This window comes from Primulina huaijiensis, chromosome 5 (genome assembly GCF_012295235.1).
Source record: "Primulina huaijiensis isolate GDHJ02 chromosome 5, ASM1229523v2, whole genome shotgun sequence".
Classification (NCBI taxonomy): Eukaryota; Viridiplantae; Streptophyta; class Magnoliopsida; order Lamiales; family Gesneriaceae; genus Primulina; species Primulina huaijiensis.
Window position 1 is genome coordinate 21,903,947 of NC_133310.1, and position 25,354 is coordinate 21,929,300.

The 25,354-nt window shown below is 35.5% G+C and overlaps 5 protein-coding genes, 1 long non-coding RNA gene and 2 other non-coding genes across 17 annotated transcripts; 3 read left to right on the forward strand and 5 right to left on the reverse strand.

The window, feature by feature from the left end:
* Window positions 1–235: 235 nt before the first annotated feature.
* TRNAS-CGA (transfer RNA serine (anticodon CGA)) lies at window positions 236–317 on the reverse strand. Its single transcript has one exon. It is a non-coding gene; the product is annotated as a tRNA-Ser (tRNA).
* Window positions 318–3,580: 3,263 nt separating this feature from the next.
* Window positions 3,581–5,539, forward strand: LOC140977168 (kinetochore protein SPC24 homolog). Its single transcript, XM_073441784.1, has 5 exons — window positions 3,581–3,929; window positions 4,580–4,721; window positions 4,821–4,922; window positions 5,098–5,171; window positions 5,257–5,539. Exons 1-5 carry the CDS (start codon window positions 3,692–3,694, stop codon window positions 5,364–5,366), a joined length of 666 nt encoding a protein of 221 aa, XP_073297885.1. The 5' UTR covers window positions 3,581–3,691; the 3' UTR covers window positions 5,367–5,539.
* A 698-nt stretch (window positions 5,540–6,237) lies between these two features.
* LOC140977172 (uncharacterized) lies at window positions 6,238–7,523 on the forward strand. Its single transcript, XR_012175373.1, has 2 exons — window positions 6,238–6,945; window positions 7,027–7,523. It is a non-coding gene; the product is annotated as an uncharacterized lncRNA (long non-coding RNA).
* LOC140977171 (ferritin, chloroplastic-like) lies at window positions 7,280–9,729 on the reverse strand. Its single transcript, XM_073441792.1, has 8 exons — window positions 9,257–9,729; window positions 8,659–8,742; window positions 8,500–8,560; window positions 8,206–8,293; window positions 7,998–8,059; window positions 7,853–7,918; window positions 7,674–7,737; window positions 7,280–7,564 (listed from the first exon to the last, which is right to left on the reverse strand). Exons 1-8 carry the CDS (start codon window positions 9,616–9,618, stop codon window positions 7,512–7,514), a joined length of 840 nt encoding a protein of 279 aa, XP_073297893.1. The 5' UTR covers window positions 9,619–9,729; the 3' UTR covers window positions 7,280–7,511.
* Window positions 9,730–10,895: 1,166 nt separating this feature from the next.
* On the forward strand, window positions 10,896–10,966 carry TRNAG-GCC (transfer RNA glycine (anticodon GCC)). Its single transcript has one exon. It is a non-coding gene; the product is annotated as a tRNA-Gly (tRNA).
* A 163-nt stretch (window positions 10,967–11,129) lies between these two features.
* LOC140977170 (uncharacterized) lies at window positions 11,130–16,017 on the reverse strand. Of its 7 annotated transcripts, none has more exons than XR_012175372.1 (4): window positions 15,113–16,017; window positions 14,913–14,996; window positions 11,693–11,747; window positions 11,130–11,598 (listed from the first exon to the last, which is right to left on the reverse strand). XR_012175372.1 is itself a non-coding variant. In XM_073441791.1 (3 exons), the coding sequence occupies exons 1-2, from the start codon at window positions 15,944–15,946 to the stop codon at window positions 14,949–14,951; spliced, it is 882 nt and encodes a 293-aa protein (XP_073297892.1). In that variant the 5' UTR covers window positions 15,947–16,017; the 3' UTR covers window positions 11,130–11,598; window positions 14,913–14,948. The 7 variants fall into 7 exon arrangements, 5 of the variants coding, with proteins under 5 accessions (XP_073297892.1, XP_073297889.1, XP_073297891.1 ...); XR_012175371.1 differs by having other exon boundaries at window positions 11,130–11,652; XM_073441791.1 differs by lacking the exon at window positions 11,693–11,747.
* Window positions 16,018–16,413: 396 nt separating this feature from the next.
* Window positions 16,414–19,220, reverse strand: LOC140977169 (probable leucine-rich repeat receptor-like protein kinase IMK3). The gene is made up of 2 exons (XM_073441786.1): window positions 17,381–19,220; window positions 16,414–17,291 (listed from the first exon to the last, which is right to left on the reverse strand). The coding sequence occupies exons 1-2, from the start codon at window positions 19,056–19,058 to the stop codon at window positions 16,681–16,683; spliced, it is 2,289 nt and encodes a 762-aa protein (XP_073297887.1). The 5' UTR covers window positions 19,059–19,220; the 3' UTR covers window positions 16,414–16,680.
* Window positions 19,221–20,169: 949 nt separating this feature from the next.
* On the reverse strand, window positions 20,170–25,337 carry LOC140977174 (uncharacterized). Of its 4 annotated transcripts, none has more exons than XM_073441795.1 (11): window positions 25,144–25,337; window positions 24,111–24,265; window positions 23,786–23,967; window positions 23,069–23,671; window positions 22,378–22,455; window positions 21,762–22,083; window positions 21,484–21,683; window positions 21,008–21,084; window positions 20,827–20,928; window positions 20,513–20,699; window positions 20,170–20,444 (listed from the first exon to the last, which is right to left on the reverse strand). In XM_073441795.1, the coding sequence occupies exons 2-11, from the start codon at window positions 24,217–24,219 to the stop codon at window positions 20,346–20,348; spliced, it is 1,959 nt and encodes a 652-aa protein (XP_073297896.1). In that variant the 5' UTR covers window positions 24,220–24,265; window positions 25,144–25,337; the 3' UTR covers window positions 20,170–20,345. The 4 variants fall into 4 exon arrangements, with proteins under 4 accessions (XP_073297896.1, XP_073297895.1, XP_073297897.1 ...); XM_073441794.1 differs by having other exon boundaries at window positions 24,111–24,271; XM_073441796.1 differs by lacking the exon at window positions 24,111–24,265.
* Window positions 25,338–25,354: the final 17 nt, after the last annotated feature.

A 25,354-nucleotide genomic window follows, 5' to 3' on the forward strand; every position in this document is an offset into this window, starting at 1 on the left:
ATGAGTGGGTAAGATTAGGGGGGTGAATTGATTGATTAAATGAGATGGGTTGGAAGAGCTTGAGGAACTGCTGAAGCTGTGGAGTCTGGAATTTCGGTTTGGAGTAGGGGGTGGGTGATGACGTTAGTAGGCTCGGGTTCTGCGAAGATGGAATGTGCTGGACCGGCCCACTTGACAAAATGGGTTTTCGTAATACGTGGTCACAGACTGGCCCATTTTCAGGGGTAAAAAAAAACGTCGACAGCAGGATTCGAACCTGCGCAGGCAGAGCCCAACAGATTTCGAGTCTGTCTCCTTAACCACTCGGACATATCGACAACTTTTAATAGCTCTGCAATTTTTATGTAATTTAATATAACTTAATTGCATCAGTTTATGAGAGCAAATATAAAGTTATAATTTATGGTCATAACGAGATGATGGCTAGAGATGGTAGGTACGATATATCGTACTGAAATTTCGAATACCATATATCGTATCGAAAATATCGGTATGAGAAAAATGATACCGTTACTTTCCTGAAATTTCGGTACAGTATCGGTAAAATACCATCATACCAAAATTATATATAAAAAAAAATCATTATCTTATTCCAAGGTCAGTGATCACAAACACTAAACAAATCCCTCAAGACAGTCAAAGTGACTCAGAAAGATATATACAAAACAAATTTATCAAGACAATAAACATCAACTGCAACATGTGTGGTGATCCAAGACATCAATGAACACCAATAAACTTCAACCGCAATATGTGTGATTTCTTCATCCGCTAAGAATTTTGATACGATATCGATATATATCATTTTATACTAAAAAATACCTTATTTTTAAAATATTTAACTTTATTGTTTAAAAATATTATATATATTATTTCGGTATTTCGGTATATACCAAAAATTTCAAATTACATACCGTTACTGTACCGAATATTTCGGTATCGGTACCATACAGACCGAAAATTTTGATATACAAAAAAATTCAATAAATTCGGTATTTTTCAGTAAGATAACTTCGGTATATCGAAAATTCGGTATTTTTTCTCGACTTTAAATTGATGGCGTACCCCTCTTTATTATACTGTCCTACTTTCTTTTTGATTGAATTTTCACAATGTGGTTGATGACTTATGGTCTATAAAGTCACAATTTTTAAATGAAGTATTATGTTTGAGACTCAATTGTTGTAAATCAGTTACCTGTATGTGAAAATAGACAAAAATTCAAGAATCAGAATAATAAAGTTAGGGCAAATCGAATTAGAAACTTTGAAAGCCATCCATATATAAACTAGAATTCAATACTCGGTTGTTATTAATTTAAAGATTGACAAATTTTAAATTTTGTCTTTAAACTAAGTTTGATCGGATGATAAAATTATGAAATGATTAAGAGATAAATGATAAAAAAAATGATTGAAGTAGAAATATAATATATAATGATAAAATAATATTATGTTTGGTATCATAGTTAAAATGAGATAATTAAGAATCTTTTGATGAATTGACAAAACTGCCCTTCCACTTCGGCGGTGTGGTGGCCGGCGGCGACGGTTGTCGGCCGACAGTCGACTGCGGCGACGATAGCGGTCGACCGGTCGGCGGCGGTCGTCGACCAACGACGGCGGCGGTCGGCGGCGGGAAGTGGTGAGTTTGGATATAGGAGAAGAGTAAAATTGAAAAAATATGATGGATAACCTAATTATTTATAGTAGAGATTCAGTTGCTTAAATAAAAATCCTACAAAAAATGGGATTAAGTGGATTAAAAAAAATCATAAACACACCTAATTCTTCGTACCAAACGTAGCCTAAATATATCCATTTAAACGAGATAAGGATCGATAAACTATTTTTGTAAGTCAAAAAATTATATTATTGCAATATTTAAATAAGGGTTGAAATATTTGCGATGAAGGTCGCTTTTCTAATGACTCGGTTTCAACTTTTAAGTTTCGAACCGGATTGTTGAATCAGATGCTAAAGCTACGGTCCAAGCTATACATGCTCTTCTTTCAATTGATGATCCAATCAAGGCCGTTTCCAGAAAATTTTAGGCATTTGGCTATTTTTTAAGGAATATTCTATATAGTTTATTATTATTATTATTAAATATACAAATATTATATACGAGTTGATGATTAATTGTGCATGACATTAATATTCAATATGTTACATAAATTCATTAAATTATAAAAAATAACATATATAAACTAAAAATGAACTCAATGAATTAACTCTTTATACCTAATTTCACGAGTCATAGATGAATTTATGTATGATACGAACAGAATAAGAATTATCAAAATAATGAAGCGTAAATAATTGATTTTTGTCAAAAAAATTACAAATTATTTGTAATTTAAATATTGACACATTCAAGAAATTATTAGAATCATATCGAGTAAAAATCAGTCCAATAGCCAAATAAGCAAATTACAATGTTAAGATCTGCTAATTGGTTATAAGGGGTTGAATGTTTAAACAATCACATCAGTTTTTGCAAAAAATCGGTTGGGTTAACACATTTAGATTTAGTAATTTTCCTCATGTCAACGTTAGTTGGCTAATCAAATAGATTCTATTACGAAGGAAGTTAAACTGACAGATTGAGCATTAAAACAATCGCTAAGTAAGAAAAACAATTAAGTTGTCGATAGTAAGCCGACTGAAATTTAAATAACGCAAAAATGTTTCTGGATGTTATGAGATTTGAATAACTCATACGTCAATCATTCTTCCTTATGGGAAGGATGTTCACTAGAAGGCTTTGAAGATTATAACTATAAGGAAAGGATGTTCACTAGAAAGCTTTGAAGATTATAATTTTTGTAATAATCCGATTCAACATGGCTTTATCACTGTCCAACTGAAACTCATATTTTAAGTTTACTTACTTAAACAACAATGAACAATACACTAACTGTCAATTTACAAATATTTCTAAATGAAAATATTAAGCACAAACTGATCATCAATGATATGATATAATACTTAAGTGTATGCTAAGAAATATTGAAAGCAGTTGGTCTATTGAAATCTTGAATACTTGAACTTATGCGATAATTCCATATATCAAACTGATTTAAAAGTTCCTTTATTTATAGAATTGGATTCAACAATCAATAAAATCAAATATTATATTTATTTCAAATACGGTAGATGTTATTCCTGTCTTTTTTAAGTCACATTCATTTCTGACAATTTATACATTGTAGTTAGTACTCGCGGATTTCTGACAATTCAGACACTGTTAGTACGGAAAACTTTATTCAATAATTTAGCTTTATAACTTTAAGTGGTCTATCTGATTATTCAGATAATATTTTATCATTTACTTAACTATCTTTGAGTCAAGTTATTTTTCCTTTCAAATAAATAATATCCGATGAATTTAATGTTTCATACAAAAACAAGGCAAAAACTTGTGTGAGACGGTCTCACATGAGACTCACTCCAAAAACAATGCAAAAACAATAAAAAATATAAATTATTGTATGTCAAATTAAAAACTTAAAATTTAAAATTTAAAATTTAAAATAAACATTACTTAAATAACTAAAATTACAATTTTCGACGTTCAAACATTTCAAAATTCACTTTATCAGATCTCCAAAATACTAGCCAAATCAAAGATACTCTTTTAGACAATTATCGCCATCAATCGGAATACCCTAAAAATTGACTTCAACTATATGTTTTGTTCTTTTTTCACTCTGAATTTTGATTTGAGAGAGAAAGATTTGCTGGGTAGAATGGGAGAGTCATCGAGGAAGATGGATATTGAAGAGTTGATGAAGTACAGCAACAACTTGATAGATTTCTTGAAAGACGAGAAGGATATTGTTGGTCTCCAGCATTTTCTGCGCCATTCCAAAGCTCTTCAGTCTCGGTGCAATAAAGATTTAAACGAAGTACAATTGTCCGTTGAAGGTTATTATTTTCAGCCCAATTAGCGATGTTTACTGCGTTTTCAACTGGGTTATTAAATGATTGGATTTGGTTTAAGTTCTGCTGGTTGTTAGTCTAATTTTTTTTGTTGCCCCAGATTTGTACGTGTATCGAATAATGACATATTTGGTAGAGTTGTATTCCTGCATACCGATTATCCTCTAGAATTTCTGCTTTAATGCTTCAATTCGTGTCTAGCGCGAGCCAAGAAGTATAATTATGGTTAGAGTTCACACTGTTTTTTATCTGTTGAGCTGTTTTTAAGACACATAAATGTTATTAACCAGTTTGACAGACAAGATCTAGGATTTGAGCTGTGTTTGTTGTGCAGAATTTTCTCTCTCGCGCTCAGGTATAGCATTTTTTTTCTAGTAAAGCTACTCTCTTGACTATCAACTCGATTAGAAATGCTAGGGCACAAGACATGAGAGCTCAAATACTAAATCTAGTCCACTAACTACAGTAAGACTTTTAAAGGTCATTTGAGTCTCTTCGTGATTATGATGTCGATTCTTGTCAATTTTATAGAATATCTTTGGATCCCTTAAGATCCCCTGCAACCGATTTGTTCCGGGTGATGCTTATAGAATATCTTTGGATCCCTTAAGATCCCTTAACTGTACTTGTCCCAGACTACAAAAAGAAGATAGAAGCATGCAAGCAGGAAGAAGCAGCTGCAGAATCCGAATGCGTTGCTGATGTAGCACTAGATTTGCTCGAAAAAGAATTGGAAGAGAGACAAAAACTAGAACGAATGCTTAGAGAAGAGCTTAGATAAGTATCGGGTTCATGTAGCTGATTATATTCTGATTCTAGAAAAACTACTTTCTATTCTTGATTTTGTTTCCCATTAAATTGGTTTATTATAAACACAGTAACGGTCAATGGAATTGATGATCTAGAGCTTCAAAGGGCCAATCTTGAAGCACAAAGGCAGACCCTTAAGAAATCCGAGCAAGATGAACTGAGAGCTGAGTAAGACCCATTTGAAAATTTTGGGTATTTTAAGCGGTGGTGTGTGGTACTATGTTTAATTTTTAGTTATCTCTGTTTCCGTGTGGTTCAATGTTCTCATGGCTTAAAATGAGTGAATCATTATCCCAAATTTTCTTTACTAACAGCAGCTAAGCAAATGTCTTTTATCCTGTAGGATGAAGCTTTCAATGCATGCGTCTGTCACCAACATAATCCCAAATTTGGATGATCTATCCAAAATATCAGGCTGTATCCTTTTTATTACTTTTACATTAGATTTTTCTCTGAGCTTCTGCCCTGATTGAAGGATTCTCCTTTAACTCAATGAGTCCAGATATCGTGGTGAGAGATAAGAAAGTAGTTGACAATTTTGAGTTTGATCCAGCAAAGCATTCTGCCTTTGATGCATGTAATGATATCTGGAAAATGATGAAGTTGCAATGAATCTGAATTCTGCTTTGTATTTACTCTAACTTGTAATTTGTGGAAAAGTCTTCAGATTATGATTTGTTATTGAAACTCTGATGCAAGCTTGTTCTTCATGTTGAAAAATGTGTAATCTTTGATTTGGCTGACCTTTGTTGTCTAATTAATATCTAGAGTCTGATGGTTCTTTTGTCTCTGCAAATTGGTTTAAAATTTCTATATTTCATCTACACGCTGATAATCAGAATATATTTCTTAAAAACTAATGACTTATATTGACTGAATTATATATCAATTGAATATATGAGCGGAAGATTTGGATTGTAGTCGATAAGAGCTTGAATTTAACCCGCCTCATGACCCGTTTTGTTGTCGCCAATCACCTCCAAATGATCCGGAAACAGGGTTGTTTACTTGTTTCCTGTAATCCACGGTATCCCTCTGGGTAGCACACTAGTGCAAGTGTGACTTTGTTTTAAAAGTGGAATGAGTTAGGTCACTACATTACCAGAATTTGTTAGAATTCACATGCATACTTTCTAGGAACTCACTTCTGCTACCTGTACCGCAGTGTTAAATCAGGAAGAACAGGTTATACCAAATTTTGGGATGATGTTGGCTATATTATCTTGGGTATAACTATTACAACTACTAAAAAATTAAGGAAAAATAATAATTTTATTTACCGGTGCCAACACTAATAATTTACATTCAAAATTTTAAACCAAATTTGTTATGATTGTGCTGTTTTCTTTCTAGATTTAGAATAATGCTAAATATATAGTACAACGATATTTACAACAACTATATCGCGAGATTTTGTTATTATATCATGATATTTTGTATTGAATTTATCATTAGATTTTGATAAATGATATTTTTGTGTCGTAAAAATTATCATATAAAATTAGTTCTACATGTAACATTAATCCCAGATTTAATCATATCATTGATGAAATTTATTATTTTAATTGGGGAAGAGAGTGTACACAAGCAGAAAGGCACTGAAAGAAAAAACAACCAACCGTTTGACCTAGGGCCCAAACTACACACCTATTCTTCCTGCTCATATGTTTGTTTCTGATGAATATTATATTTTTCTCCAAATCGAGATTCTTCTTTTACAAATTATACTCCAAATTAGTTTATTTCAATGGATTAATGCGAATTTAAATTCCTGAAATGAATAATGAATTAATGATAACATCTTTGTTTAAAATATACCCACCTTCTTAATACATTACTCGGAAAAACAGAGAACGGATTCAAAATTTTAATGAAGCAGAATGACTTGACATATTTTTAAACGATAATGCCCGATTTCCTTCAAAAGAATTTTGTCATGAAAATCACAAAATTTAATTTAAAAAAAAAATTTCAAAATGGTTTGTTCGATACCATTTGTAGGCTAGTTCATGTAAAATAAAAGCAATTATTTAGCAGTGGTCAAGTGATGGGAGAGAAAATTATATAAATAGGCAAGAATCAAGAATGGCCTTTCAAGAATCCTTCATGAAGATGGACAAGAGAAAACTGATCTCCTTAATCAACAACTCCATTGCTAGTGCCGCTTCACTTCTTAGAAATGGAGCGAAAGGTAAACATACCTCTTCCAAGAATACTTCTTCTCGGCCATTTTTAAGTTCCTCTAATGAGTCTAAACTTTCTTATCATGCAGAAAAAACTAGAGGGTTGATTACTCTCTACAAAGATATGGAGGCGTGTGCCGGATACACGGATATACGGGTGATGTGGGAGATGATACACTCATCATATCCACCAATTGCAGAGAGGGGAAGTAGCAGCAAGAGCTTTAAATTTTGGAAATCATGTTTTCAAGCAGTATGATAATATGACATTTTTATTCAAAATTTTTTTTGGGAATTAGCTTTGCTTCATCTTTTATCAGCATCATTATTTTTTCAGAAACATGAGCCAAACGTCCTGTGATTTAGAATTAATTGTTCATGTTCTTAAAGGGTAACACGACTTGCTGCTAAATAAAGTCTGATAGTACACAACGATTGCTTATTGAAAACCAAACGATAACGACTGTAGGATAGATTTTGTCTCATACTTCAACATTCAACAGTAAGTAACCAAATAGCAGAACTGATAACCGGGATGGCATAGCGATTCTAATATAGCGTGGCCTCGATTTCTTTAAAGTACCCCGTCGCCTTCATGAAGCAGCACCTGATCAAAGTGCCATACACCTGCATGTTTGAAAACAAATATTTGCTTTGTTTTAGATATAGGTTTTTTTTTATGAAGTTGAGACTTGAGAATTCCTCCATCATGGTTAACAGACAGATATGATCATACCGTGTCCTTTCCCAACCCTCCTCAATTGAGCTATATATCCTGCAATTTTCTTTATGGCTTTGACCTGGAAAATGCGAAACAAACTCGTAAACTCGACTTGATGGCTTTTATGTATTTCTAACACATTTCTTGAGTGCAATTAAATTGGTATAACAAATTCCATCAAGTTGAATCCTTACCTGCTCCCCTAAAAACTCACTCTCTATGAAATCTGCCATCTGGGGATCATTATTTTCATCAGCCACCTGTTTGGAATCCAAGAACCTATGATCAGCAAACGACAGACGTAATTTAACAGCATAAAAATGTCTAAAAACTCCTTACACAGTGCACTTTAAGAAGTTTCTCATTAGTTAACTTCTCCAAGGACAAGGCAAGTTCCATCGCTGAATCAAGAGATCATAGAGAATTCTAGTAAGAACTCAAAAGAAGATTTTCACGGAATATGTAATAGAACGCATTTCATAAAAAATTGGATCCTGACAAAAAATTACATTAAAGAAAACATGATTTGATAGGTAGAAAAACTCACCATACAGTGCATCACCCTTCTCGATGTGATCAAACTCGGTAGGTGGAAGCTTGATATGATGCAGGATAACTTTCCCTCCTCGCCTATTCTGCAATTTGTCAAAGTTAGAACCAGAAAAGGTGGCAATCACATTTAAATAATGTCTGACTAAGATAGTTTGAATCTCTTGTTTTCATCTGGTATGAGATGTGGCGATTGAATATATTTTTGGGTATGAATCTACATGAAATTTAAACAATATCTCATCATATCTCTGTTGGATTAGCCAATGGACAACTGCATATCATGTTATACCTGATATTTCATTAGTTTTTCTGCATGTTCTCTTTCTTCTTCACTGGCCTCCTTAAAGAACCTGCCCATAAATAATTATATTAAACATTCAAATCATAAGAAAAGTAAAGTGAGAGAGAAAGTTATGAACAAGAAAACATGTGTGTCTTTTGCACTTACTTTGCTAGGCCTTTTAGAGCAACATTATCCCTGTCAAAGTAGGCATAAAGGGAGTGGTACACATAGGACACAGAGTATTCCACACTGAAACAGAAGAAAATATCCATAAACTTCAGCATTTGAAGTATAATCACAAATTCTGCTGTTTGTTTAATAATTAATTACGACGACTCAAAATAAGAACTCTTGCCTGATACACCTCAAATCATAAGAACATATCCAACATTATATTAACAGCATGTAGAAACATTCATATGCAAGCCAAGTTTTTGCTCAGGTTAAATAAGCTGCACCACATTTAAAGTCTTGCGGTATTCCAACAAACAAGCAGTAGCAATGGTCATAGTTTGAAATTTTGAAACACCCAACGTAGATATGATCCCTCAAGAGGCCCGGAATTCATTAAAGATGATACCCCATATTCCCCAAGATTCTTGAATTTACCAAGCTTTTCAAAAGTAATTATCCCCTTTTGATTAAAAGGACCACAATATTTACCCACCGGATGAATAATCAACGTAAATAAACCCAGGTAGAAATATAAAACTTAAACACCAAAAGTTTCAATAAAAACAGGAGGAGATTGTCCAGAACTCACTTGATCTGCTCATTAATGGCATTCTCACACTCTTTGGAGTACCTCTGGCGAGCAAGTGAATCAAGAGGAGCCATTGGGACCATAAATTCATCTTTCTTAACCTCTTCAAATGGCTGAAACACAAGCCCAGTGAGTGGCAAACTTGCAGTCTCATTCGTGGCACTGGTCGCGAAACCTTTATCGCGTCTTTTCGCCAAAGAAAGACTGAAGATTGAGGAAGAAAACGAAGATGTAAAGGGATTCAAGCAAGGAGATGGTACAGTTGAAATGACATTTGGATTGGTTAAATCTTGTAAGAATCCAAGATTCGAAGAACCACGCAATGACGGCATGGAAACAGCTGAAATCGCCTCAAGAATCATCTTTTCTCCAAAAGATTAAGGGTTTCAAACAGATTACAAAAAAGAAGAAGAACTGGGAGTTGGATAAACACAATCCAGAATGGGCTGGCCGTGGAATTCTTGGAAGTCTGGTGGCTGAATTATATAGAAATGGCGAAGTCACGATTGCCAACCTTTGGCCATTGAAGAAGTAACACGTAGAGTACAAAACGGGTCCATCTGGACAATGGCGTGTGGTTGGCTCGTGGTCTAATCCAGAATCTTATGGTACCGAACGAAATATCCGAAACCCATCATTATGTAAATTCAAAAGGTATCTTGGCTTCATGTAATCTGTTCACACGACGTGGAGTTCTTGAATTTGATCCGTAAATTTTTTTCCAGAAAACTGCTGTTTTTATGAAAAGATGTTATCCTGTTGAGTTGTCATAAGTTGTCGCAAGAGAAATCAAAAGACCGGGAAATACCAACTAAATTGGACAAAAATTTGTGTAACATGATCTCATGGATCGTATTTTGTGAGACAGATCTCTTATTTGGTTCATATATGAAAAAATATTACTTTTTATGCTAAGAGTATTACTTTTTATTATGAATATCGGTAGGATTGACCCGTCTCACAGATAAAGATTCGTAAGATCGTCTAACAAGAGACTTACTCATTAAATTGTGGGTTATCCTTTATTTTTTTAATCTTACGGTGATCCATTTCATCTTCTAGGAAAACGATCATCTTTGGAAAGCTGTCAAACGGGTTGGCTAAGCCAAAAACCCAGGTCCGGCTCTTGGTGGGTTGAGAATTTATGAACCCAACCCAAGATAAGCTGTAGATTAGTGGGCAGTCCACGGGCCATCTAAAATTTTAAAATAATAAAAAAATAAATAATAATTATAAAATTCAAAATAATCGATCACATTTATACAAAATATTAAGGGTTAGTTTTCTCATTTTTTAAAATCTTGCAATCTCGTCTTTTATTAAAATTTCGATGTGAGACAATGCATATTATTTTCAATATCCTACATCAAAATTTTAGTTAAAAAATAGGGATTAGAAAGCTATAAAATAAGAAGTTTATCCTTAAAATCTCATAATTGTTCACTACAAAAAATCTATATATATAATTTTTCTTTTTTAAAAAAAATGTCCAAACCCCCCGGCCAACCTGGCCCGCCCGCTCGCGATCCGTGGAGACCTGAATTTTAATTGGTTGGGATTTTGAATCCCAAAGCGTCATCGAATTTGGCTGGTGGGTTAAGTCATTAAATATTATTTAGTTTAGTTTTCAGGCTACATAGCACCAGTGGTCTAGTGGTAGAATAGTACCCTGCCACGGTACAGACCCGGGTTCGATTCCCGGCTGGTGCACTGAATAAAAGTTTTGCAATATTTTTTTTCTTTAGAGTTGCATGCAATTTTAACAATGTCCACGCAAGACAGTAAGAATACTTTTCAAGAAACCTAGGGTAACATTGCATGATAGGAACTGATACAACCAAATGTTAGTTTATTTATTTCTGATTGTTTATCAATGTTCTTACATGTTATTACGAATATAGCGCATTCACAAAAATACTAGTCAATTGATGGATTGTACAAGTCATATTAAAAATGGTCCAACATCCCAAGAAACAATGCTACAACTCTAGATGATTAAACCGATTACCAAAGATTAGAAAGATATTAGAATTTGCCATCGCCTATCCCATCTCTGAGTACCTCATAAGCATCCCTGCTTCTGGTTTTCCTAATCCCATCAATGAAATGAAGCTTTGATTGTTCGGATGTAATGCCAGTCACTTCAACCCAAATCATCACTTTAGTTTTGATTCCCTCTATATCAGTCAGCTTACCTTTCTCCGGATATCGAGTTATAGTATTTGCGAAACGTAGTACAGACGAATCCTTGTAACCAACCTCACAGATTGATGGAACATAAACAGTCAGCTTCTTTGTTTCCTCATTGAACTCGTAGTTTGTGGCATTGCGGGGAAATATTCCTATAGCCAGGTCATACTCTTTGAGAAGTTCTGGCAAAGGTTTTTGCATTTTTCCTGAAAAGACAAGTTCTCTGTCACACTTGACGGAATAAACCTTTCATCTTATTAACCAAACATTTGGCTCCTCCTTCGATACTATTTGATATGGACAAACAAAGAAGAAACCGGATTAGAGTCGGGAAAAAGATCAATGGGATGCAAGAAATGGAGAAGCAAAATAGCTCAGAGGCGAATGCCATCATCATGTCATGAATATCTAGATAAGAAGTAGGGACGAGCTACTCAAGCGACAATAGGAATCAAAATTTCTACCTGCATCAGCGAACACCTCGTCCACATCACCGAGAATTGAACGTGCTTTTGCTAGTTTCAAAACATCGGTGAATTACCCACGTAAACCTTCTCATTCTCCAGTAACTTAGAACGACCTACTTTTTTGTTGTGGAAAATCCTTTTACATGAACAAGCGTTTACAAAATCTAAACCCGAATAAAACAGACAGAGAAATTGCCTTGAATTAAGAGATCTTGCATGGAAGGAAGGCGAGAAGTATCAACAGTTCCCTATGCTGGAGCATCGGTTTGACCTTCTCTCCACAGCTGTTGATCGGATTCTTCCCACCGGAAATGACTCCCGGCGTCGAGATTGTGGTCCCGGAATAACCATTGTTGGAGTTCAGATTCGACATTTTACCAAAGCGGGAATTTTGCGACTTTTTTTTTTTGAATTAGCGCCAATCATATACTCCGGCACATTTTAAACTTATTGGGAATATTGTTTTATCTACTTATTTTTAAAATTAAATCACAATAGACATCAATTTGTCATTAATAATTGTTGTATAATATTATTTTAGGTTCTCAAAAGCTCCATTATCACACACAAAGCTCAAGTCTCGGTACATCTCTTACATCAATTGTAAAAATTATTTTTTGGACAGTAAACTGAGACACAAGTCACAACAGAAGGGGTTGGTGCAATGAAACCAGCAGTAGCCAAGGAGACAAGTAACCCGATTTGGATAATCATATTACAGCGTCTTCGGCAATCCCACGAGAAAAAAAATCTTGACATAAACACCAGGATTACACGCGAATATGGAACAAAAGTAAAGGCATTCCGAGTTAAACAACAAATACATTCGCCAGACTGAAGGCAGGAGCATAGAGATGGGCCACAGTCGACTCCAGGCAACCAAAAACACAGGCATTTCCAAGATTGTCATGCTTTACTCAGCCCAGCTGCAAGGTCCGATGGAGAACCTTCATGCTTCCAGAATCTTTAATGATTATACTCGAAAAGTTGAGGAGACATACAGGAGAAATGTCACCTACGAATATATAACCAAGAGGGATTAGGAGAACTTCCGTTGATATACAGAAAAACTATTCGGAGAACTTCAGTGTATGTACACAGAGCATAGCACGAAATCCAGGAATATAAAGTAAAACATGTCAATTTCGTAGGATACAAGGTCTGCAACAAGAAAAGAGGGCAAAGTGGAATATGCAAATTGCAAATAAAGTATCACAGAAGCAGCACAAGGGTGATTAAGGGAGTGTTTAGGAGAGTGCACTTCCTGACTTGTAGCTGGTTCAGTGCTTTGGAGCGTTTGTGAATACAAGCTTCTGTTTCAACATTTATGATTTTTAATCAAAAACTAAAAAGAAATTAACAATTTAAAATTATAATTTGACATCTGTATAAATAAAAATTTTATCACATTCTACCATTGCACTAAATTTTTATAAATATTTTTGGAGATTTTTTAAAATGTTAAATTTTATTTATATCAGTTTTTAAGAATTTCGAATATATTTCATAAAATTCCAATCATATTTTATTTAAAAAATTAATTTTGAAAAAATATATAATGCATTTTTATGAATTTTCAATTCAATAAATATTTTTTTTTTACATATTTTGTGAATTTATACAATTTTTTTAATTTGTTTTTTTATTTTAATTAATCTTATATAAATTTCCGCACATTCATATTATAAAAAAAATTAATTTTGATACAAAATATTCAAAATGTGATAATAATTATATAAATATATTGTCGATGATGTCTGTACAAAAATTAAGATAATTAAAAAAGATAAATGTTATATAGGTTAAGGATATTGTTGGCATTTTATTAAAAATTAAATTTGGAAACAATTTTTCTCCACACACTCAAACTTTAGCTTGTATTCGCTTTATATTTTTATTTTCAAATACTTAATAATTTTGTTTTTCACTCGCTTCAAAATAACTTTAAAAGAATCACTTTAAAATAAGCAAAAAATCTCTTAAACACTATCTAAACAGACAAGCTTCGAGGCAGACTAGTGGATATACTTCGTTGATTATGAACAAACACAACTTGTTTAAACTCCTTGATACCATACATGGGATAGAAACCCCCACTCAGTTCAACACAGAGAAAGCAGAATAAATTATAGAGCACAAATACCATCAAACAAAATAAAAACTAGCAAGGACAATTTCAACCAATTTTAAAGAACATCCGAGCCCTAAGAAGTCCCTTCGGTATAATCCGAGCCCTAAGAAGTCCCTTCGGTATACATAACATATTCCACGTATCACAATTAAGGAAGTGCAAAGTGAATCCAGCACATTTCAGTAAAATTGTGAAAACACACACCTAATAGGAGAAAGTCAAATCCTATATAATTTAAACTAATAAAAGATTTTATCTTTTTATCTGCCAGCAGAAAACCTCCAAAAATACTATTGAATTCCAATCATAGAACGCTCAATTGGCTTAAGTGCCAACAAATGCATTGCTCTCGTTATATATGTGAGAGAAATGACAAGGGATCAATTAAGCCCCTAATTTTTTGGTGATTCACTTTAATTCAAGTAGCTCGAAAAAGTCCTAAATAACAACAAGTCAATTTACACTCACATGTGAAATGTACCATTTTCAGCGACCCAAAAACTCCTCAAATCCAAAGCTAACTTATCTAGAAAGCCTCTCAAGTCTCACCACCCCGGCACCCACTACAGGCACATTGCTATGAAAACCTTTAGCAATTCGATCCACATTCAATAAGCATATTCTTTCTTGTCAGATCCCACGGATCGAGATGGATCAATCATGTCCATATTTATCACAAAACTTTTTGTGTTTCTTGCCTTGGGCTTACCAAAAACTAAGTTATACCACTATATTCAACTCCTTTCATCATGTGTTTTGGTGCAAAGGAGCAATAAAACTACCAAATGAAGGATTGAATAGAAAAGGAGCATTAAAACTACCAAACGAAGGATTGAATGCTGAATAGAAAAAGGAGTAATAAAACCACCTAAGCTGACAAAAAGGGATTGCCACCATCACGGAATTATTCCAAGCCAGCAACTTTGTACCTCAACGTCATGTTATGACTCTCCTGAGAAGAATCAAAACATTGTCGGTCAAAGAATAACACTCTGCTAGATCAAAGTTTCAACATTAATCCAATTTCAAAATCTTCACAAGCTTAAAATCTTTATTGTCAAATCTCACCTGCTCCAAAACTTTAGCAGAGGTCTGCTCCACCAATCTTGATAGCTCATCCATCTTAGCCAGCATTTTACCATATAAATCCTCCAACTCGCTGGTGTAGTTTGCAGCCTCCGAGCCCATCAATTTATTGAGCCTGCGAATATCGAAGTCTTCCGCGCACATGTCCAATTGCTTCTGGTTAATCAAATTCCTCTTCGTACTCGCCAAAGTCTGTTCTTTCTCATCTTCTGCCATCGCATCCGAACTCCTGAGTTCGAAATCCATAAAGGGAAAGGGAACATTTGGGATGAAAGAATCGAATTGGGATCGGAAAGAAGGCCCGATGTTGATAATAGTCAGGCTCTTGGGCTCGAATGAGTTAACAAAAATGCGATACTGAAAAGCCTTGTACTCGTGCGTGTGGATCAACTGATCTTGAAACGGTGTCGTGAGGAGGAGAAAGAGGGAGGGGGTGAGGAAAATAGTGGAGTTCTGGGGGGTGAAAGCGAGGGAAGGAGATGAAGATAGAGCAAGGGTGGTGGTGGAATCTCTCAAAGAGGGGCGGAGGGGGGTTTTGCGGCGAAAGGAGAACCACCCGATGAGGGATGAGGCAGGGGAGGGAGAGGGCGGAGGGAGGGGGAGATGGGAAGGGAGGGAGAGGAAGGAGGTGACAGTGACGGTGATAATTTGGGTGGCGGCGGAGGTGGATTCATCGGACAGGGAATTGGGAGTGGAGAGGGTGGCGTGACCAAAGAGAAAGCCATGTAGGTCCGCCGGGGAAGCGGCGGAGCGGTGGAGAAGTGAGGCTAATGTTGCGCCTGAGATGTTGATTTTGTCAATCGGACGGTCATCCATTTTGTGATCGACCGAGCGAAAATAATAAAGAGGCTAATGGTTCAGACTTCAGCCCGAAATCGAAAGGCATTTATAAAAGGAAGACAAACTTTCCTTTATTATTTGAGGGATAAAACTTTCATTTTAACGATAAAAATTTATATGGGACAGTCTCACAAGTCGTACGGGTCTCTTATTTGATTTATTCATAAAAAAATATTACTTTTTATGCTAAAAATATTACTTTTTATGCTAAAAATATCGATAGGGTTGACATGTCTCACGAATCTCACAAGAGACCTACTCCCTTTTCACAACATGGTAAGTATGCCAATTTCCACATATTTCTACCAAATATTTATTTTTTACAAATCACGTCATAAATTATTTGAAATCTATTAATTGAAAATGATCCAAGCAATTTATGTAGATTTACATAACAACTAGACATTAAAATCCAGGATATCCTTATAATTTACTCCAAGTGGCAAATACATTTTCAATCCATAAGATAATCCAAATAGTTCATTTACCTTGATTCAAAACTAGTACATAAAATGAATGAATCAAGGCCATTTTATTTTCTCTAATCTTCAACAAATAATAATATTAATAATAATAAGTACAAAATGAATGAATAATTTTGTTACCGAGTGCTTGTATATGTGTATACGTATATATTATCACCAAGAAAACTTGCATCGCTGATTCATTAGTGTCTGTTTTAATATTCATGTCTCCATAAGATGATCTCTTTATTCACTTTTCTGCTGACCCACCGAGGCGGCCGGAGATGCGACCGTGGAGCCTGCTTGAATCTCTTCAAGTTTTTGGAGAACTTGCAGAGCCTCGGGCCTTGCTGCTGCCAAAGGGTCCACACAATGCAGAGCCAATTTCAATGTATTAAGCAAATCATCACCGATATTCGACGCATCCTTCATTAACTCGATGTCGAAAACTTCATTAGTCCATTCCTCTTTCACAATTGACGCGACCCATTGAGGCAGCTCCAGGCCATCTGTTGCCTCACTGGGTGATTTCCCCGTCAATAGCTCCAATATAATCACCCCAAGGCTATAGATATCTGTTTTGGTATTCGCATTCTTTAGTTTCGAAAGCTCTGGTGCTCGATATCCTAACGTGCCCGCGGTGGCAATTATGTCGATTTTGGCTGCGTTTGTTACGAGATGAGAAAGGCCGACATCAGCAATTTTCGGTTTATTCTTCTCATCAAGGAGGACAATGCTTGATGTAAGATTCCCGTGCACTATATTTTCTTCCGTGTGAAGGTGGTGCAGTCCTTCAGTTATACCGATAGCTATGTTCATTCTTAATTTCCACGACACAATCTTTTCAGGTCCTTGAGCTGCATCACGACAGATTAAACACATTCAACGGGTTATTTATAACATTGTATAGTAAGAAAGATTCGGGATTTTGTTAAGACGGGCTTACCATGGAGAAATGAAGCAAGACTTCCATTCGGCATACAATCATAGACAAGAAGCTTTTCTCCTTTAGGTCCCACATAATAAGCTCTGAGGGCCAAGATATTTAGGTGTCGAATCTTTCCAAGCTTCGCTAGCTCGATTTCAAACTCTTTATTGGCCTTTGTAATCTTCTCTCTTAGCCTCTTCACCGCAACTTGATTGTTATCCGCTAATGTAGCCTTGTATGTGGTGCCGTAAGAACTCTTACCCATTATTTCAGCGGTTGCGGATAACAAATCATCGGCTGTAAACACAAAATGGCCATCGAAATGGACTAACTTCCCCCCAGCTTCACCACCTGATTCAACTTCAATCCTGCTTCTGGATGCCAGGCCCCTGGTGTTATTATTTTTGCCCTTGGAAGCAGCTTTTCTTATGATCAAACAGCACATAAACACACAACATAAAAGTAACAAAACGAGTAAAATGGCACCGACAGAAATTAGAATAGTGTCTTTTGTCCCCATTCGTCCTCCGGGATTCATAGCCGACCCCTTAAAAGGAGAAGAGAGATTATCGGGTTGGGGAGAAGGGCATGGGGTTGAGCTACTGTATCCACATAGTTGCATGTTACCAATAAAGGAGCTTGAGTTGAATCTCTTCGCAAGAACGAATGCAACGGCACCTGATAGATTATTGTAGGAGACATTGAAGGAAGAAAGGTTTGGTAGATTGGCCAGTGAAATTGGAATTTGCCCTGTTAAATAGTTTTCAGACAAATCAAGAAAGGTCAACATGGTAATATCACCAATTGTGTCTGGGATTTGGCCTTTGAATCTGTTGTTTCTCAAGATTAGCACCGAAAGATTATGTAGTCTTTCGATAGAATATGGGATCTGGCTATCAAGATTGTTGTTTTTCAGATTTATGATAACCAAAGAAGAGATCTTGGTTAGAGATTCTGGAAAGCTTCCATTGATGTTATTGCTAGATAAATCAAGGTAACTCAAACGAGAGATGTTACCGTTCCAAGAATCAGGAACAGAACCAGAGAGATTATTGTAGCTCAAATTAAGTCTATATAACCTGGTGCAGTTTGCAAGAATGGGAGGTATACTGCCTGTGAGCCGATTATTGCTGAGATCGAGAGTTTGAAGAACAGGGCAGTAACCAATCCCCGGAGGGATAGTTCCTGAAAGCCGATTATTGAAAAGATAAACCCCTCTTAGATTTTGAAGGAGCCCAAGAGACCTGGGAATGGGTCCAACAAGGGCATTGTCGTGAAGGCTAAGGCGTCTAAGGGCGTGAAATTGCCCAATTCTTTCGGATATTCGACCTCCTAATCCCTTCCATGGAAGCTGGATAGTGATAACCTGCCCATTGAGACATTGGATCCCAGCCCATCTACCTGAACAAGCCCCAAAACCACTGTCATTCCAGCTCTTCAAGACCCCTCTAAAATCAACAAGTTCGCTCTTCAAGGCCATTAGGGCCTGATAATCTGATAGCTTGACGATTGATCCACCATCATTCTTGCCTGAAACAGCCCTGAAATTGGAAAAAAGAAGCAGAAAGAGGCAAAACTGGTAGCGGGCTAGCTCAAACCAACTTTCCTTACTTTTATCTGAAGCCCACCTCAAATAAGCTTCTCTTTCCAGCCGACACTGCGGAAACCGTGCTGAGTAATGAATTTGATCATCCATGAAATGGTAAATAGAAAAAGATGGAGGGGGAGAAATGGTTATATGGAATCAAGCTTATCGTTTTCTAGCATGGCTTTTTGGTGGCATGTGGTTGCCTTTTTATGAGTACGTTGAGCGAGGGAATCTAAGCTGCAGAATTTGACCCCAACGGCTAGTTCTGGAGATGGTGAACGCGGGAATCCTATGAAACGGCTAGGTATGTCAGCTAGGAGGTAAGGAACGTTCAACTTGGACCTCCACGTGCTTTGAAACTTTGACCACGTCAATGGGAAATTTAATGTTGCAATTAATGCATAGTGATCTTATTATCTACATGGATGGCTGTTTCCGTTACAAATTTGCTGTAGAACTGCAAATCTAAAATGATTTTTTAGATGGGGAGATGTTGATGCATTTGCATCATCGAACCCGATACCTCGTTCCAAGTTTCGGATTCTGGTGTAAGATTGATTATACCACACATAACTATATTAGATCATACTAGATTCGAACATATTTCTAGTCTAAAGGAATTGTAATACAGTGGAACTGAAATCGGAACCGTAAATTAATCAAAGATCTTGCCGCATATATAGATTCATTAAATTATGTATTTCAACTATTTTATCAACGTTCACTTGTGATAATTGTCTTATTGAGAGAGCGATTAATCGTATTGCTTGAACGGTTGTACGAATTAAAATATTTGATTTGTACTATTATAATTGGTTGTAATTTTTGTTGTAGTAAATATTCGGTCTTACAATCTATATAAATTAAATTCAGACCTTATTTTTTATTCTTTTTGAGTAAAAACTAAAAAGATTTATATTATTTTATAGTATACTTGTTGAAAAATCAGTTTCATTTTTATATAAAATTTTTTATCTTTAATTTTGAAGGAATAAATTTTAGTTCGAATCAATTCAAACTCAGAATTTTATATGATTTGATTTAAAATTTTATTTGTCAAAATCGAACTGATCTAAAAAACCGAAATTTAATTAAATTAATAATTTTATTTAAATTTTATACTTTATTTTATTGAATTAAGAATATTTTTTAATTTTTAGTTAATTGTTATTTATTTAGTTCATTATTTTATATTTTAAATTTTTACTAAAAAATTAACTAAAAATTAATATATTATATTTTAATTACTAATTTAAATATTTATCAACATTGAAAAAACCTAACCAAATAACCAAACCGTTTTGTTGCAAAACGGAACCAAAACAAAATGGTTCGGAAATCTAATTATACATTTTCAAAACCGAAAACCGAAATAAAAACCCAACCGAGCGAATTTCAATCTGTGTGAAAGACAATGGCAGAGGCAAAGGTCCTTTGTCCGACTGACCTCGACTGTATTGTTTCCCAACCTTCACCCTCCTTGTAGCGTTCAACCTGCCATTGCAATAATCATTAGTCTAAATTCAAGAATAAAAGAAAACAAGAAAGCACCAGAAGCTTACCGTGTCCAGTACGACCTCGTTAGCTCTAACGCCTCCAATGACATAAATGGATTCCTTAAGAACCGCAGCAGCTGAATATCCCCTGCTCTGCTTCATTGGCTCTCCGATCATCCAGGTTCCAACACGAGGGTCGTATATCTCAACACTTGGTACCATATCAATTCCATCGAAACCACCAACAACATATCTGAAAAACAGCATTCAAATAGAGTCATTGCAAATCGATAGGTCATAATCGTCAAAAGTATCGGACGCATCCAAATTCCAAAGCGTGATCAGTACTTTTTGAAAGAAAATACAGAAAATGGACTTACAGCTTTTCGTTCATAGCTACCAATGAATGGCAGCCTCTCCTTGTGTTCATACTCCTGATTCTGGTCCAAGAATGTTCTCGGGGATCGAATCTTTCAGCAGACCTGAGATAGCAGAAAATCCAGAGTAAATATTGAGCGGCAAATATGGATAAGAGAATGGCAAACTGGCTAAACAACATACATCAAATAATCAATTCCATCATATCCTCCAACAGCATAGAGAGCGCCATTGAGCTCCACAGCTGCAAGAGCGAAACGCTGTAAAGAAACAGTCATGTGAAAAACCGAGAAAAATAATGAGTTTTCCTTCATTTCCAGAAAATAAATTGGAGAAGACGTAGTGACAACTTTGTATGGTGCATATGCAAATAATAACTCTCCCTAGGGATTCACCATGCAGAAAACATTGCTGACAACAGACAGGTTATTGGTAATAATAGCACCTTCTTTGAATTGAAAGGCTTGCAAATGTCCAACGACTATGTTTGCAGGTAATTAATATATTTCAATAAAATGTAGGTTTAGTGTGGTGGTTTTACAGAAATCAAAATTCAACAGAAAATTCATCCAAAAATGCAGAAAAGGTGAAGTAATAATACCTCTAACAAGTCAACACTTAATAGATATTCTTCTATTATAAGCAATGGCTCAGGTTACCTTTTGCAGCATTGAGCGTGTAGAAATCCATCGTCCAACATCTGAATCAAACATTTCTACATCTGAGAAGCATTCAACCCCATTTCCACCACCAATAGCAAAAATATTTCCATGTATAGCGGCACTAGCTAGGTGGCCTTTTTTTCTGTTCAAGGACGGACGCGAAGTCCATTGGTTGTTGACAGGATTGTACGACTCAACTTCACGCGAACAGATCTAACTGTTAAAAAATTGAGAAAAAAAGGGGAGAAAACAAGGAAAGAAAAATCATGCTATACCTGTATCATACAACAAAGTACCATCTCCGCCACCGAATACATAAAGTTCCTTATTTAACTTTGCAACTGAGGCATATGACCGAACAGAAAACATTGGCTTAAGGGTTTTTAAGACATCATTCACAGGCGAGAAGGAATGTAAAGCCGATGACCATGATACACCATCATATCCACCTACTAAAAATATTGACTCATTGAGATCTGGAGACTCAACCGGTGTTTCATTGCCAGTGGCAGCACCAACTGTCATTGAAGTTTCAGGCACAGACTCAAATCTCATGCATACTTTTCCCAGTCTCTGAATTTCCAGTTCTGCCTCAGCCTAAAACGATATAAAGCATCAGATAAGAATGTCGTAGGGATTTTTACCAGACCAAACCATTTAAACATCATAATCAGAAAGCTATTCTATTTCTCGAGTAAGAATGGTGGATGTTAAACATCAAGAGCTGTTGACTGACAAAAGGTTAAAGAAAAATCAGTATCACTAGACCAGTAATCCATCCTATTTTATTGAAATTTCATGTAGATGAGCATGGGGATAACAAAAAATCCTATGGGTCTCAACTCGATAAAACAGGTAAGCCCGTGTAATTTTGCAAGGAAAAGGGAATACCAGTTTCTTTTCCAAAGTTCCGATTTTACATGTTTGTTCTTGCTTGAAAGCCTTCAGCTCCTCCATTTCCCGATGCAGCTGCATTCATAGTATAAATAAACAAATGAATAAATTTAAAGCTAGAATGAAAAAGCTATCCCTCTCAATATAGAACTCGCATTCAAAACCTAACCTTTCATGTGAGCATTACTGAGATTAAATTTCAAATTTTCAACTAGCAACCGCTTAAACTAGGATCGCCTCCAAACTTAAATTTAATGCAAATTGAAATTGAAAACAAGGGATATTAATACATAAATTATGTCCAAATATCATAAAGACTAATGCATGAAAAAAATGTTCACGTTATAAATACTGAAACTTGAGAACAAATTGAAAATCTCATAAATGATCGATCTTCTGGTGTCGCACTAATAACTTGAAGTGCTTTTAGAAAGGAAAACACAGACTCAGCGTTGAGTCTTTGACTGACTTTGTGATGCTATAAAAATTATAAACATTAAATGTCTCCTGAATAAGGCTTCAAACTATTTTCATTTTCTGACTGAAATACTTGGTTTTCAGACATATACCTATGAAATACTCCGATATGTCAATCAAACTTCAGCTGAGCTCAAAAACCTCCAAGACCAATTCAATTTGCTTGTTTACTATCCCAACCAAAATCGCCTTTGAATACTGAAACAAATACATGTGATATGGTTGTGTAAGAATCAAGAGAATGATAAGGCCTTTCATTATTCCTGTTTCCCAAAGTTGACATGCCATTTTCACAAGTCTCATGCTCCAAGACCACATCCTCCATGTAAGTAACTTCTTCAGATTTTCCAGTTACAGCTGCAGCTGAATGCGGACTATGTCGGGCCAATTCTTTTAAATTCATGTATATAAGGTCGTTTTCTTCAGGTTCTGCATTTTTGTTGGCTAAAGATGCCTCCATCAACGGGTTGTCTCCATTCAAACACAAAGAATCATCTGGATTACACAGTGCTCCAAAAGGATCATCAGAGTTGGCAAAATCATCTGTAAAATATGGCCGCTCTGGAGCTTGGCTTTCCTTTCTTTGGATGCTTAGAGGAAACATCTGCTTTGCAGATAACAATTTCGGCGGATTTTGAGGGGTATAGACACTTGGAGCAAATGCTAGAGAGGTGAGTTTAGAAATTAACTTGCTTGCTTGAACATGATCCAACTCAAACAAGAAATGATTTTGACTGTAGTAGTTGTCAAAAATTATTGGCTTGAATAGAGTTTCAGAAAGCGCCTGGCATTCCCGACGCACGCGTATTTGAACCTTTGTGCACAAAAAAAAAAGAAGATCAGATACTACAGTCTATCTTTGAAGTTTGACAACATTCTTATCACACTCAGATAAAACCAAAAACAACAAGTAGTTTCCACATAATACCTGAGCAGGATACCTTGTTCTATCTGAACCATCTGAGGTCCAGCCATATGAATCAATATACATTTTCCCGGAGCTAACTGCTTCATAGATGCCATAAAGTTTCCTGTCGCTGTAATTGAATAAGAATAGTGGCAAACCTGGTTCGATGTTCTTTACATATGAGAAGTGCTGAGCTGGGAGTCCTACGAAACATAAAGAAGTAAATGCCACAGGAATAACATAAGCGCAATCCAAAATTTATCATAAGAGGATGTATTTAACAACTTAACAATTCAGAACAATGTACTAAATTTATGAAGATGATACCAACACTACTGAAACTAACCAAAAAGCTTCTTGGTGATACATTCGCTCGTGGTGTTATTCGTGCAACCAAATATGACACCTCCCAGTTGGTTTTTACTCAAATTCCTATATTTCACAATAGAAGCCATCCATACAGAAGAAGTTCCACTGAGACTAAATATCTGAATTCTCCTCCTGATACTGAATACGGGAGTAGATGAAAGAAATCATGAAATTACCAAAAGTAGTTGAGAAACTGAAGCTACAACTTAAGTCCCAAAAACAGTACAATAAGAGGGACAGATAGAACACAGTCACAAACAAATTCAATAAAATATAGAACCGTCAGATTCAGAACTTAGTAGGCAGTCTTTTTTTCTTTTTTGCCACCTATACACAAAAACGCAATCAGCAATGTTAATCGATATCCAGGAAAGTAAATGATTGTGTTAGGGTCTCTATGAACAGAAGCATAAATAAAAAAAGGAATAATCTTCAGATGATACTTGAATCATTCAAATGAAACATTATTCAATCGTCCATATACACACCAATATCATAAAAAAAGAAAGGGATATACACTTTTTTTCCTTCGAGTCCACGAACCACAATTTCGCCAAGGCCAAATTCATCTCTACTTCTTACAAATTATCCTCCCAAAGCGTTCATTCCAAATCAATTTGAAAGCATTACAAAATCGTATCCATCGACCAAAATTTAAATTTTAAAACCCTTTCCTGTATTCACCACTAAATTTAACTTCAAACATATTTGTAACAATATTTTCGAGATCCCCCATGAAAATCATCTCAAGTCTAATGAACATCTCATTTCACAGTCTCCCACAAATGGGCACAAAATGTACATTATCCAGTGGAACACATAAACACTTCGAACAAATCCATTACCAGTTCAGTAAACTCTTATAAACCCAGAACACACATATGGAAGAATCATATTTCCGACACATAAATCTAACTCAAAACAATGATTGCCAGCCAAAAAAAAATGAAAATAATAACAGCACAATCGCCGGAAATCCAACGAAAAGCAGAAGAAAACAAAGTGTGCACCTGGCCCCAATGGAGAAACTCGACAATCAATCGACACAAAAAAACAGTAAACACGCAGAAATCATGAGAGAATGAACGGAGAAAGAAAATCAAGGAGCGTGAGAGAATGTAAAACGGTGAGCAAGTCGGTGTAATTGTTTGTCCGATATCAGTTGCTTATTGATTGATGATGTGTTTTTACATCAAAATGGTAAAATTATAAGAAATTACA